At 32.4% G+C, this 15905-nt stretch overlaps 1 protein-coding gene across 1 annotated transcript; it reads right to left on the minus strand.

Annotated features, from left to right (window-relative positions):
• Window positions 1–12519: 12519 nt before the first annotated feature.
• LOC123887088 lies at window positions 12520–15181 on the minus strand. Its single transcript, XM_045936369.1, has 2 exons — window positions 14624–15181; window positions 12520–13145 (listed from the first exon to the last, which is right to left on the minus strand). Exons 1-2 carry the CDS (start codon window positions 14989–14991, stop codon window positions 12740–12742), a joined length of 774 nt encoding a protein of 257 aa, XP_045792325.1. The 5' UTR covers window positions 14992–15181; the 3' UTR covers window positions 12520–12739.
• Window positions 15182–15905: the final 724 nt, after the last annotated feature.

Here is a 15905-nt window from a genome sequence, read left to right on the forward strand (position 1 = left end):
GTTTAACTGTTATTGAATTTGTTTTAGTTTAACACCAGTAACTAAAATAATGTATTAACTATTATTGACTTTGTTTTAGTGATTGATAATGTTGAATTTATCCTATTTGTTACAGCATATACCTAGCTGGGTTGTGAAGCATGCTCTATTAGAGAAGACCGAGATTTACCTGCGATCTGCGCAGACGAAGCGTACTTATGAATGTGCTATTTTAAATCCCGGACGCTCGTTGCAGAGATACATTGGTGATGGTTGGTATGACTATGTTGATTTGCACAAGCCAAAAGTTGGTGACATCCTCCACTTTTCTATGAATCCGCCTTACAACCTAATTGTTGTTTCATTGATACGTTAGAAGACTCGTTAATTGCTTCACTTGATGTTCGGATGAATCGAAGTTCGGTTGATGTGTTTATTTCTGCTTTATGTTTAATTATGTAGTTGTTGAATATTAAGTGTAAAAATGCTACTTTTATTAGTAGTCAGACATCAGTTGAAAAACACATATGTGTTTGTCAATATATTTTGAATGCAATGTGGTATTTTGAATGCAATCAGTTAATCTCTACCTTATTTGGCCTGATATATCTATGTTGTTAACTTGCTTCATCGATTATTCATTGTTATGTCAAAAAAAAAGAAGACCATGTTATGGAAAAAGAACCGTTTTGGTGAAAATCGAAACAACTCCATTAAGAGTCAGAATAGTCGTAGTTCACTTAGTTTTCAAATAAGTAAACATTTGATTTTGAGTAAACTCCAATTTCACTACTTTTTTGGAAGTTGATAAGCTCAATAAATAAGTAAACATCTGATTTTGCGTAAACCCCAATTCCATGCCCCTATGTCTAAATTAATTGGTTAACAGTTAGTGATGGTATTGTATTGATAAGCTCAAATAATAGGTATACTTTTTCAGATTTATTAAGTTTGGGAAGTTGAAAAACGCTATAATCACTCCACAACCCTATAATCACTCTAACCAATCTCATTCCTTATCCCTAATGTTCACTTCTTTAGTCCACATTCATTGAATTTTAAACTTCGATTTTACAAACCAAAACTTGTAAAAATTAAATAAAAAAAAAAAAGAAGATTATCACTGTTGGAACAAATAGAGAAAAGAAAACAATCCAACAATATTTGGGAAATTAAAAATTTCAAACAAAATTAGTTAAATTAATTAAGTAAACATTTTAACATAAACAAAGATAATAATCCAAGAACAAAACAACAAATTCTTAAACATTTTTGATGTCTTCCTTTCGTTGTGTAGTTTCATCTTCATCTTCTCCCCCTTATTGAATTGAATTTCTTTAACAATTGAAACCACTATTCATGCTGCAGAATTCTGCAGAAACGTGTTTTTGGCTCGGATTTGGCTCCAAAAGCACTTATAAGCCTCGAAAATCACTTATTTAAGCCCAGAAATTCATGTCAAACAATTACCACACTTATAACATGATTAAAACAACTTAAATCAACTTAAATCATCAAAAACAACCCATTAATTCATGGATTCTCATCATTTTACATAAACCCACAAATTTATCAAAGACAACAATCAACATACAAAGGAATCATTTTTGCCATAGCAAAACATCATTCAAGCATGGATAAACATTTACAATCATGCAACAATTCATAAAACTTGAATTTAAACAAATTCCCATAAACCCTTACAAACCCCCACCTAGAGATAAAGAGAATTTGGGGCCGGAGAAGAATCACTTCTCCCCTCTCCTTAACATATCTCTAATGATTATGATTCTAACCTCTTACCTTAGCAAAAACGGAGAAATAATGATTAATCTTCAAGTTCCCAAGTTTTTCCTCTCCTCTTTGTTCTTCCTAAGGTACCTTCCATCATGTAGGTGAAATTGCAAGTGGATTTAGAGCTAAGAATGAGTGGGAGTGGTTGATGAAAGAATGAATAGGTTGGTGCTAGTCGGCGTGTGAAGAAGAAGGAAAGTTTAGCTTTCTGACTTCATATCTCAGGAAGTGAAAAATGAATCATATGGCTTATAATGAGAGTGTGGGTCTCACTTTGGTTCTTTCTTTGTTTTTAAGTAATAATATGTGGTTCTCATTACACATGGTATCTTACTTATGTGATAGCTTTACTCACTTGTTTTCAATAATCACCTCTAATTAATATTTCTTGTCTTACTTAAAGTTGGAATGTTACATAACCCTTACCAACTTATCCTTTATATACCCTCCAATTAGGTTAGTGTGAAATTCCCAAATTAAACTATTATTATCTAATTTAATCTCAACTCCAATAATTACCCAAGACATATAGACACACTTAACATGCAAAAAAAAATTAATTTAAAATAAACAAATACACATTAGCACAAAATTAGACATCACTTGATAAATCAAATATGGCTAAAATATTTGTAACTAGAATTCGAGGCGTTACAATGAGTGTCGGAGCATTATACACTCTCAAATTTATATGTCCCGAAACTTAACTTTTTTTATTTTATCCACGTAAAAAACCCTAGATTAAGTTCGACCTAGAGTGATTATCAGTCTCGGAGCATTATGGGGTTGGAGGTTGAAGGTGAGTGGTTGTTATGAAAGATGATAAAAATTGGGAATTTAGGGTTTGTGTGAAGAGAGACTGAATTAACTCCTTTATATATAATAATGTCTACATTATTAGGGATTCAGATTTCGTACCTCATATGCCTTAGAGAATTTCAAGTATCACCCGTAGGATATATATGAGTGGTTGCGATTTAATATGATGATGCTAAATCGCAGACATCCAATTTAATCCAGCGGTCGTGATTAAAATGAATGCAAACCGTGTCAAAGTTGAATGCAGTAGATAGATAAACTGACAATTTTCATTAAATAAATACAACAGAGACACTAAGTTCCTTCTCCGACAATCTTTATAAAATTTGAATTCAAATTTATTAGAGAGTAGAGCTAATAAAATGAGAAGTTAAATTTTTGAGGAAAAAAAGTTGAGATTATGGACGAAGAAGCCGTGAGTTATAGACCGCAACCCTAACAATACGACAGAGACACTAAGTTCCTTCTCCGACAATCTTTATAAAATTTGAATTCAAATGTATTAGAGAGTAGAGCTAATAAAATGAGAAGTAAAAAAGTGTTGGAAAAAAAAATAAAAGTTGAGATTATGGACGAAGACGCCGTGAGTTATAGACCGCAACCCTAACAATACGACGGAGACACTAAGTTCCTTCTCCGACAATCTTTATAAAATTTGAATTCAAATTTATTCGAGAGTAGAGCTAATAAAATGAGAAGTTAAATTTTTGAGGAAAAAATAAATAAAAGTTGAGATTGTGGACGAAGACGCCGTGAGTTATAGACCGCAACCCTAACAATACGACGGAGACACTAAGTTCCTTCTCCGACAATCTTTATAAAATTTGAATTCAAATTTATTCGAGAGTAGAGCTAATAAAATGAGAAGTAAAAAAGTGTTGGAAAGAAAAATAAAAGTTGAGATTATGGACGAAGACGCCGTGAGTTATAGACCGCAACCCTAACAATACGACAGAGACACTAAGTTCCTTCTCCGACAATCTTTATAAAATTTGAATTCAAATTTATTCGAGAGTAGAGCTAATAAAATGAGAAGTTAAATTTTTTAGGAAAAAAAAATAAAAGTTGAGATTGTGGACGAAGACGCCGTGAGTTATAGACCGCAACCCTAACAATACGACGGAGACACTAAGTTCCTTCTCCGACAATCTTTATAAAATTTGAATTCAAATTTAGTAGAGAGTAGAGCTAATAAAATGAGAAGTTAAATTTTTGAGGAAAAATAAAAAATAAAAGTTGAGATTATGGACGAAGACGCTGTGAGTTATAGACCGCAATCCTAACAATATGACGGAGACACTAAGTTCCTTCTCCGACAAACTTAAATTCAAATTTATTCAAGAGCATAGCTAATAAAATGAGAAGTTAAATTTTTGAGAAAAATAAAAAATAAAAGTTGAGATTGTGGACGAAGACGCCGTGAGTTATAGACCGCAACCCTAACAAAAAAAAACTGACTAACAAAAAGAAATAAGTAAAATCGTGTCATTTATCCGATGCAGCCTTTGCCCAGGCGTTTACATCATCCAGCGTTCCATTTAAAACGCGTTTTAATCGGACGGTGGTTAGTATGTAAGTCAGAAAGTCATCCATTTAACATCAACCATCGGATGACACACTCTGTAGATCCAACCATCCAAAACGTTTACTGGATCACGCGTGACTTTTGAAAACTTCAAACCAACTAAACAATTCAATTCACAACTTTTCACTCGTTAATCTCAACTAGACAGGTTTCTGTCTTTTCACTTCAATAACCCCCAAATTAATTTCCCTCCCCAATATCATCATTGCTAACCTTGGTAAACGAATTGTGTTTACCGAAATCTTTTCCTTTCTTCTACCAAGACAGAACAATTAAGTTCATTCATCTACTCCCACACGCCATTTTCCATATCAAACTTCATCTCCCACACGCCAGTGTTGAGTCTCACACTTCATCTCCCAGACGCCATTTTTATCCATCTCAAACTTCATCTCCTTCCATCTCAGATAGCAAAAAATGGTGGAAACTGTTGGTGATATTCTTCAAAAACCAGCAAGGGGTTATTTTTTTACGGTTCATGTTAGAGGAGAGGTAAGTTTTGTGGTTCGATTTCTTTAGTTTTGTTCAGTTTGAGTTTGAGTTAAGAAAACAGAGCATCGTAGTTTTTTTGCTATCTGAGTAAAAAATATGAATCTAACTTTATTAGTGCTGTCGATTATTTTAAGGAAAATTGTCAATTTGCTTAAGGAAAATTGTCAATTTGTTTAAGAAAAATTGTCAATTTTGTTATAAATTTTTTATTTGTTTCCTTTTTAGGTCAAGGGAGAGGTTGAAAGAACTTTTTATGAAGATCACAAAGCTGAGTTGAGACAAGTTTGGCAGCTGTTTGATTCTAAAGGTCTTCGACTCCGAGTATTGTTCAACAACGATGATGATGTCCCTAGAATTACAGCTGGTTGGACGGCTTTAAGAACACACTCCAAGTTTGAAGGTCATCATCCAATTTTCTTCAAATATTTATGTAATAACCAGTTTCAGATCATTCCTAAAGATCACCCAATAACTCCCGACAAATTTCCTACTTGGCATACGAAGTCGCGAGCTCTCCGAAAGGCGGTTACCTTCGAAATTACTATGACGGAGGATCCTGAAATTGTGGAATCTTTGGTTGGTATCTCGATCAAAATGTTATGGTTAATTTTTTTAATTAATTATATGAACAGAAAATGAAAAATTGATGGTTATTATGTTTATGTTCTTTGTTGCAGACATTGTCCAAAGAGATGGGGGAGTACTTGTGGGACACAATGTTGGATCAAATAAACATTATTGGAGACATTAGAGAAAAGCACAAGTGCGAGCTAGAGTATCAAAGGAATCCGTTTGTGGTAACGATCTCAAGCGGTTGGAGGGAAGTTGTTGGAATCAACGGATTTAAGCTTGGGGATCGGCTGCTCTTCAATACAAGCAACATCTATGATGACCACACCTTTTATGTTAGGAGTTTGAAATGATATTTGGTGTTGATTTGAAACAATTTAGTCTTTGTATTTTGATCGGCTGCTATGTTCAAATTGACAATGTATTTTGATGACAATTGATAATTATTTGACAATGTGTTTTGTATTTTGAAGTACTTAATTTTTTTGAAATTCATATGTTATAGAGCCGTACCCGTAACAATACGACGGATACGCCAAAAGTCACTCTCCGATTAATCTTTAAAAAAATTGAAATTCAAATTTATTCGAGAGTAGAGCTAATCAATTGAAAATTGAAATTTTTGAAAAGAAAAAAAAAATTAGATTACGGACGATCCGCTTGACTCTCACACTAAGGGACTCCCATTCTAGCGACACGGATCGTACGTCTCATCAACCCTTACTATATTTTAAATTAATTCAACTTTACCAATGACTCTCACACTAATGTAATGCTTTTAAATGACTGACTGTAGCAACGACTGCGGAGTGTGGGTTGCAAAGTGGATGATTGAGTGTGGGTACATGAATGATTATGAAAACGTAGCTGTAAGTTTAGCAAACACACTTTGGTTTTTTTCTTATACTTGTCCCCTCTACTTATATTTATGTTTTTATTTAACTGTTTAATAATTGTATTCAGGTTGTTACGGCCACAAGGATGAAGCTAGCTCTTTTTATTTGTCTCTCAGCTAATAATGTGTTGAAGAATGAACTCGTGTCAAATGCTACCAAGAATTGGGATGATCAACACAAGAAAAGAAGGGCGTTGGTTAAAGTTTGAATTTGTGTTCTATGTTGGTTAACGCATGAGACTTTGGGGCATTATGCTTGTTTTGATTTATAATTTAATTTTGGGTTGTAATGTGTTGCTTTTACAAACTTCATTCAGTTGCTTTAATTTTGGATTTTAATGTGTTTTGACACTTGGATGTTTCAGTTTCTTTAAGTGTTTTGGATATTATTTTGGTTGTTTTATATGTTTGAGTTACTTTGGTAGTGCTTAATATGTTTGAGTTACTTTGGTTGTGCTTTATATGTTTGAGTTACTTTGGTTGTGATTTACTTGTACATTACTAGTTTCCAACATACTTAATACAAAATTATATGGAAACATAATGTACTTGTTTCCAACGTAATTCAAAACTAAAAATTATATGTTACACACACACACACATGCGTTTTTTCACTTTTATTCTAACATACCTCTTTTGCTACTATTTTGAAAACGAACTTTAGAATTCATATGCTCTCCTTCACATTAAGAAATTCATCACAAATTTACCATTGTGAGAAAACTAGGTATTTCCTAATAACAAAACTTTGCATGTATTCATTTATTAACAAATTGATAGGCATATTAATAGAGTGTCAAACAGTGAAATTCCCAATTCAAATCAGACACTACACATTCAATTTATTAATCTATTGAATCTAATTTCCTTAGTTTCAAATTAATAAGTAAAGAATTTGAAACATACAAACCCTAATCACCAATGACATAATTTTCAGGTCAGTCAAATTCAATTTAAAACCCAACCCTAATCCCAAAATTGATCTTTGTGGCTGACAATTAAAATCAGCTACAATTGAATAATTTGAACATACGATTTAACTGGGCAAGAACTCCAACCATATTCAATTTAACAGAAAACCCTTCACCCAAAATTGATATTTCTGAGTAACAATTGAAATCATCTTCAATGATGATAATTTGAACATACAATCCCTAATCACCAATTTCATAAGTTACTGGGTAAGAACTTCAATCATATTTAATTAAAAATACAACCCTAATACCAAATCATCTTTGTGGCAAACAATTCAAATCAACTTCAATTTTAAAACCGAACCTATTTCCAAATCAATCGTTTTTTGGCTAAGTATAAATACCCCAATTTAGTAATTATTGTCGAACTAAAATTAAAATCAATTTAATTTACCTGTGATAGAAAACGACGACGTTGAACTCTTGTTTCGAACCAGAGAAACACGAACAACCTATAATTTGCTACAAATCGAGGGGAAGAGGAACAATAGGCTCGAAGATAAGCGATGCATAACAAAGAAGAACACGAAGGAGGAGATGGACGACAAAGATTAATACGACAGAGGGGATGAGGGAGAAAGAACAGTACGATGGAGGAGATGAATACGATGGGGTAGATGGAGGACAACAAAGAGTTCGATTGAGGAGAAGGAGGAGCAGGGAGAATACGGTTCAAAATGAAGAACACGATGAATTTGGGAATTTAGGGTTTTCAATTGGAGAAATAATTTTGTCAAATATTCAAACTTTGTTATTTTTGTAAATTATTATTCAATTTAATTCATAAATAAAACTTGTTTTTATTTGTAAACTAGAAAATTATAATTAACTTTAAGGGGGACTGATTTGCAATAACAAAAACTTTAATTAAAAGACTCACCATAAACCTTCATAACACACTAAAGCTGATGTGGAATCAGCTATCTTCCTATTGGACAGTTGACCTGACTTCTTTTAAGAAGTGAGTTTTGTGACTTCTTCCTAGAAGCTCCCATAATCAATACATGTTTTAGGTTTAAACCAATACATTATGGACAACAAATCAAATATGAATCTGACGTGTTACCAAGGAGTAGACATATAGAAGGTTTTGGTTAGTCGGTTGCAATGAGTTGCAAAGTTTGTAGCCACATTTGGATGCGAAAATATAAGCATGGTGAAGACAAATATGTTTTTCGACTATTTTGATTTTTGAATATGTTGGAATTCTAGAAATTTCACATTTTGAAATACCTGAATTATTTTGAAATTATCAAAATTGAAATAGTCCCCTACAATCGAACTTATAGTTGTATAATTATTGAACAATGTAAATGGAAAATTCGAACTGGTAACTTCAAAATAATTCAATTGAAATTTCAGAACTTATACAAAATAAGTTATTGAAACAACAACATATTATGAAACTTAAAATATAATTCAAACAAAAACTATTGACCAATATAAATACAATTACAACTTTCCAAAAATATTGACTATATATTCTCATACTTTATTGACCGTAACCTTTCCAAACAAGACCAACAATATCAGATCTAAACATTTATTGGTCCTTTGCTTTCTCAATCTCAAATCAAATGACCTATCAGTGAATAGATTGAGAAAGCAAATGACCAATAAATGTTTAGATATGATATTGTTTGGGAAGTTGTAATTGTATTTTAAGTTTCATAATGTGTTGTTGTTTCATGTGAGCAAATTTTGTCTTTATTCATTTGTCAATAACATGTGAAGAAGATTTTTTAGTGAAGTGTGTATGATGTAACACATCAATAGCATGTGAAACATGTCATTTTCCTTACTCTTTCAAGATAAGACTTTTCAATGATACACCTTAATTGTCAATTACATGATGTGTTAATTTTGTGAATAATAAAGTACAGTTTATACTATTATGTAACTCAATTAGAGTTGAGATCAGTTCCATTAGTATATTCTTCTTTTCCTCCATTAGTTGCCTAGATCTGTGACATGTGGCAATAAAACAAATCAACGGTTCAGGTTAAAAAAGAAAAAAATTGAAAGAAACATGTAAACTCTTTGCTAATCATTCACCACTATCATCTCCTTATTCCTTGCTAATCACGTCCATCTTCTTCTTCTTCTTCCCTTACACAATTTCACTATTAGGATTCCTTGCTAATCATTCACCGCCGTCATCTCCTTGCAACTCGCCGCTGAAATCAACTCTCCGTCTGTCTCAACACCATTCTCCGCCATCACCTCTCTTTGTTAGTACCAGCACCGCTCGCTGTCACCCTCTCTATCCGTTTCGCCATCGTCGCCGTCATTTTCACAGTTTAACGGTAAATGGTGATTGATACATTAGTGATTTGATACATTAAAATGTTAATAATTTGATACATTAGTTTCACTATAATATTTTGTTCTTCTTCACATTCTTAGTGATTTTATACATTAAAATGTTAATAATTTCACTGTCACCTCTTCTTCTTCTTCTTTCCCGGGAGATTAGCAAGGAATGTGAACAGTGAAATTGTCAGTACCAGCACCGCTCGCTATCACCGTCTTTATCGGTTTCGATTTTGTAGTAGATTTGTGTTACTTTATAATGCAGATTTTTGTTACTTTATAATGTTGTTACTAAGTAATGCCGAGTTTTGCGCACAAAGCTCTGTCCCAGGCCAAAACCTCATATGCAGCAGCCCTTCGCAAACCAATAGCTAGACACTTAATAGCTTTATAGTGATTACAATTCAATACAACTTGTATCAATTCTTGTATGATACTGTTGTTCCTGTACATCATCTGGTATATTATTATTAAACTTTTGTACCTTATACCAATCTTCCCACAAATGAAAAGCTTGAACACCCAATTGTGTTGCATCTCTCTTCTCATTATTCCAAAGCCATTGATTTCTATTGTTCCATAACAGCCATATCATTGTTACCACTCTACCTGCTACTTCCTTATTAGCTTCCTTGCTGAAGATGTCAAAGATAACCTCTTTTACATTATTATAAACATTCGGTACCATTTTATTTTTTTTGAAATTTGCTAAAACACCATCAACACAAAGCCATCAACACACCGTACAAAGGGAAACTAGAATATGTACAAGCCAGAATAACCTGGCACAGCAAAACCAAACGCAAAAATACTGTAAAAATATTGCAATGACAGAAAATAATAAGGCAACCAGCAGGGCACTTCTCTTTATCATAACAAGTTACAATTTCTCACTTCTTTGTGATAACAATTGTTAATTTTTCTGTATTATAACAATGTAGTAGTACAATATTTTTTTTCTGCATAAAAAAATGCAGAATCTTCAACATAACCAAAAGAGAAATATTACAAGCTAAAATTGAAAGCTAAAATTACAGTCTAAAATTGAAAGTTAAAATTACAGCTACAATTGATTATTACAACAACACGATCCTAAAGTTGAAACCTAATCGCTCATGGCACACGTTTGTCCTAAAACTGAAGTTGGTAATAATGGTGAAAATGACGGCGAGCTGCGATGGAGAGAAAGAGTGAGCGCTGCATCGTGCGACGAAGAGGAACAACGAGCAAACCATGTGGTATCAAAACTTTGGCGGCGAACAAATCGAAGTAAAAGCTAGCAGCGTAGTAACCGTGTCTTTTTCTTGCTCTCTTGCTGCAAATTTTTAATGTTGTTGAAATTTCTTCATGCTATGTCGTCTAGATTTTCTTAAGTGTGGATTGAAAAATTGCAGATGGAAAAGAGAGAGAACAGTGGAAGATTGCAGATCGAAAAGAGAGAGAACGGAATCATTGAGAGAGAAAAATATTTTCTTCTGTTTTCTAATTAAAAAAACATATTAATTGCTGAACCGTTTGATTTTCTTTGTGCCGTATGTCACATATCTAGGCAACCAATGGAGGAAAAGGAGGATATACAAATGGAGTTGATCTCAACTCATGTAATTATAAATGTAATTATAAATGATTGTTCTTTACATCTTTTGAACTCACTTTCCATTCCAGATATTTTTAAAGTGTTAGAATGAAATATCAAAAAATTTGTTAAAAAAAGGAAATATTTATTTGTTAAATAAAAGAAATATTTAAAATTTTACATTTTGTTTTTGTTAAAATGTTGGAGGGGAAAAGTTATTAGAGGGTATAAGTGTATATTTACTCACATAGCAAACTTTATCATTTGATATTCAATCTAAATTACATCAATGACATATTTGAATACTCAATTCGAAAAACTATAGACACATAGAAAATCATACTATTGCTCAATGAAACAACAGAAACTTATTCAAAATTTTGAAGACACATAGAAAATCATACTATTGCTCAATTAAAAAGATTAAAAAAAACCAGACAAATATATTCACACACTTGCCTCAGAAATTTGGGAAGAGTAATTAATATTGCCAACTTTTCATGGCTCTCTTTACTGTGCTTACTTTGCTCTTTTTAATTCATTGCTTACTCCACACCAACTTGTCATTACAAATTTCATTTCACATTTAACTAAAAACATATTTTCTTTCAATAGTTCAAAATAATTTTACCATGAGTCTCAAGCACACAGAGGAAAAATTTAACTAAAATGATCCATCTTGTATATCATCCTTAAACTTTTGACACCCGACCCTTGGTCAAGAATCTTCCCAACCATATAGGTAAAAATCAAAACAAAGAATCAAATAGAAAAACAAAAGAGGAAAAAAAGAATAATAACTTAAATTGATAGACAATGGTATAATTGTCATTTTTACTTTTTAATGTAATACTTTTCAATTGTAACCCTCATAATTACTATATGCATTATTTCCAAGAAAACAAACTTATAATTTATAAGGATAATTTAGTAAAATTCTTATTTCTTTTAACAAGATTATATTTCTTAATATAAGTGCGAAAGAACAATATTTTTGATGCAGAGGGAGTATAATTTTCCCATTATTGCAATTTTGAATAATACGAATGATAAGCCTATTTCAATCTAAGTTCGATCTTCAACTTCCTATTACAAAAAGTCAATAACTACTATCCAATTAAAAAATGATAAGAGGATTGGAAAATCAAAGTAATTTACAATTAAAGATCAAGCAAAAATGATATATATATATATATATATATATAAAAGATCAAGCAAATTTTTTTTGTCAAGCCATTGTTGTTTATTGTAAGATATGGTTGCTGAACAAGGGATTTGGTTGGATTCAAGCGAAAATAAATTCCGACCATGGAAAATTAAATAGTGTACAATAATCGATTAAGAAAATTTAGGCTAGAAAAAACATCCAAAACACGTAAAATTAAAGAGTGTACATGCAAATTAGTATATCTAATTTCCTATCCTTTTTAATACAAGCAAATTACTGATGTAAAGTTAAAAAGGATAGGAAATTAGATATAGTAAGATTCAAGGATTGAAAAATGAGAAGTACATGAATTGCTGAGATGAAGATAAAGAAAGACTAAAGTAGGAATTGCATTATATATACAAGGCTTTTCAAACTCAACTAGTTACATATAACCATGAGACCCTATAACTGGTGCCAGTAGATCTGGGCACCATCATATACATATAAAACAAGATGCTAGATATCTTAGCTTAATGTATAACATATAATATGTACAATTGGATCCAAAACTTTTTGAAGAGCATGTGTATCTTTACTTTCTCTTATTAGATGAAGATAATTCAAAGTAAGTTGGTCCTGGGGTTGACGGACAGGTAAGAGATTGAATCAATTCTTGCACGGATATCACTTTAAACCTAGGAGGAGGTTTATTCAAAGCAATGTTGTCAACCCGGTGCTCGTAAATTTTGCCTTGTTTGTCAAGTTTATACTCAGAGGTCCCATCAAACCTACCGCGGCTTTCCCATGGAACCCGTGGGATACCGTGAGCGGTCCAGCGAACCATAATGACATTCTCAGCAGGTTGCCACACGCTATTTATGACTATCCACAAAGCTTTGAAAAATATCTTGCCATGAAATCTTAGGTTCCAGAAAATCGATTTGTAATTCTCAATACCCATAAATGTATTCAGGGGATCCTTCAATACAATATCATCCCTGAAAAAAAAAAATGAAACAAGATGTTATAGTCAGCAAATTTAGCAGATCAGAGTAGAAAAAACATTATGGAGTTTATTATTTAAACACAAGCACATAACAACCTATCCCATTCTCAGTAACTAGTGGGAAAACATATATGATATCATATCGGATAGGGTGGAAAGAGGCTCAAGCCTGAAGGTCTCTCTAGAAACATGTGTGTCTAATGACAAAGGCCTCAAGAAGTGTATTTTGGCCCCTGCTGTTGCCTTCCAAACATGAGGGTGCTACTACTTAATCACACAAAAATATGGTTGGACTTCATTTGACATTTGAGTTATAGCATTGAACAAAGCAAGGAGACCGTGAAATACCTCACTGATCATGTTTGTATTCAAATCTCTATTCTAGTTGCTAGCATATGATGTATTCACAGTATGATATTCTCCCATACTCCCCGCCCCCCCTCCTCTCTCTTCCCCTCGGCCGCAATAAACCCAAACCATTATTGTTTTCTAATTTGGAAATCAATCCAGATATGGGAACAGTTAGTCCTGCTCCTTATTTCTTACATTGATTGAATCAGAAAAGGTATATGAAGGCTTAAAAATGCTAGGCAATGATTCATGGTTGAGAATAACCAGTTGCTTAATTTAACTGATGGATAGTGTATGATTTTCAACTCTTGTGAAATATAAGTAAAAATTATAGAAGAAAGAAGAAACTTCCTTCTAATCTTGTTAACTCGAAGATTAAAATGTCCTCTTATTATTTTGGCTAATAGAATAATCTGCCTCAATACATTCTAGTCAAAAGTTCTTCCTGAATGCAATGCTTAGGAGTTAGGACTCAAATTGAGAATTGCTTAAACAAATACAACAACCTTGACAAACAAAAATAAGGTAACATAAGTCATAATGCAGGATTACACTAAGCACGGCTTCAATATACTCAACCAGCCACCAAGATAAATGTATGCAAAATTTGCCAGTTTTACACTTTCCTCCATTAAAAAAACCAGGCCAAAGGTTCATTTAACATGCCACATCAAAGCATCTAACGACGAAAGCTAATAGATTGACCATTTTGACTGACACGTTACAATTTCAGATATTATTTGCCATTTCACAAAATTCAAAGACTATTTTGACTAAAGCCTACAATTTCGAGAATTAATTTGTCTATTTACTCCTATATTATACAATTATCATCCAAATTAATCTCTCAAAAACCTAGCACAAGATTGATTTCTATCATTAAGGAGCATAACATAACTATAACTACCTTTAACGACAAATTTGACCATTTAGTGAGCCACTGTGATTTTGTAAAACTCACCGTGATTATGACAAACCTAACGTGATACGAAACATGAACCTAATATCTAATTATAAATATTAGGATAGAATAGGCAAAATCATATTATTTTTCTATACTTAAAAAAACACAGCATGTGATTATGCAAAATCATGAAACATATGAATCAAAATCCAAACCTATAGATATCAAAGCTAAGTTCTTTGTAAAAGAGATCAGGGAACTCCTCCCTCAAAGTTCTTATAGCATATCCCAAATTCACATAGTAATTCTGTTTTTCTTCCTCTTCCTCTTTGCTTGACCTCGAACCACTCTTCACCGGAACCGAAAACTGACCGTATTGCTTCACGTTCCGATCGAAACCCGAATCCAAATCCAAAACTGCACAATCCTTCACTTCGCAAGAAATTTTCACCCCATGCTTTGACCTAATTGCGTTCAATTTTGAGTAGGGTTTGAAGCTGTGGTGTTTCCTCAGTTTAGGGTTAGGGTTTTGTGCGAATTGAGAGGCAACGTGCATCTCCCGGGAGTGAATTAGAAGAGCCATTTAGAAAATTGAGCGAGAAAATTTTGGTTTTTCCGGGAAAAATTGAATTTATGGTGAAAAAGAGATTATGTTGTGGATAATTGGATTAATTGAGTTATTAAGCGGGAAAATGTGTGATGGGTTTGGATTAGGATATTTTTGGGCTTGTTTGAGTTTGACCCTGCTTTTTATGATATTTTTTTGGTAAATTAGGAAAGTACAAGACATTTGTGGGGAAGAGGGGATAATAAAATGGATATACATGAAAGAAAATGGGGAAATAGACTTAGGATGATAATGAAAGGACATAATAATTGATGATGGGAAATTTATGATAATTGAAATTGAAAAGTTTTTTTTAATAATAAAAAGACAGTTATTGAATTTAAAAAAATTTAAATTTGGGTTTAGATTGTATCTTAAGAGAGATATTCTCCGTCTAAATTATAAGCCAAAAATTCATTTATTAAATTTATCAATAAATTTAAAAAATGAATTTTGGCTTATAGTTTATTTAAAAAAAAAAATTGGTATCTGAGCTTAAGGATAGACTAATTCAAAGAACCAATTCTACATTCATTTGCAGGAGTCCCATTTAAAATAAGAGTAAATTTTAAGATCTCAAATCAACACCACTAGATCAATTCAAGTGAGTTTGTTTTTATTTAAGATTAGAGAGAATTTATTTTTTATTTTTAAGTCTTTTGGATTGGAGAAATATGTTATTTGAGTTTAATTAAAGATATATGTTACTATTTTAGTTCAAATGTTTTTTTTTTTGCCATGATGTCTTATTTATTTTAGACCAGATATCATCCTAACACCATACATTTTTATTACAAAAAAGAGAAATCAGGATTATTGGGTATGTAGAGGGCATATTCCACACATATTTCACTTGGTCTTTGGGATTGGGTATGGAGTATAAGGGCATA

Source organism: Trifolium pratense, linkage group LG5, assembly GCF_020283565.1.
Source record: "Trifolium pratense cultivar HEN17-A07 linkage group LG5, ARS_RC_1.1, whole genome shotgun sequence".
NCBI classification, from domain to species: domain Eukaryota; kingdom Viridiplantae; phylum Streptophyta; class Magnoliopsida; order Fabales; family Fabaceae; genus Trifolium; species Trifolium pratense.

What these genes read in the sequence shown, in the direction of transcription:
- LOC123887088 (XM_045936369.1), bottom strand. Translation starts at nt 14,991, where the DNA reads ATGGCTCTTCTAATTCACTCCCGGGAGATGCACGTTGCCTCTCAATTC. An exon ending in CTTAGCTTTGATATCTATAG is followed by an intron (nt 13,146 to 14,623) that starts GTTTGGATTTTG and finishes TTTTTTTTTCAG; the next exon opens with GGATGATATTGTATTGAAGG.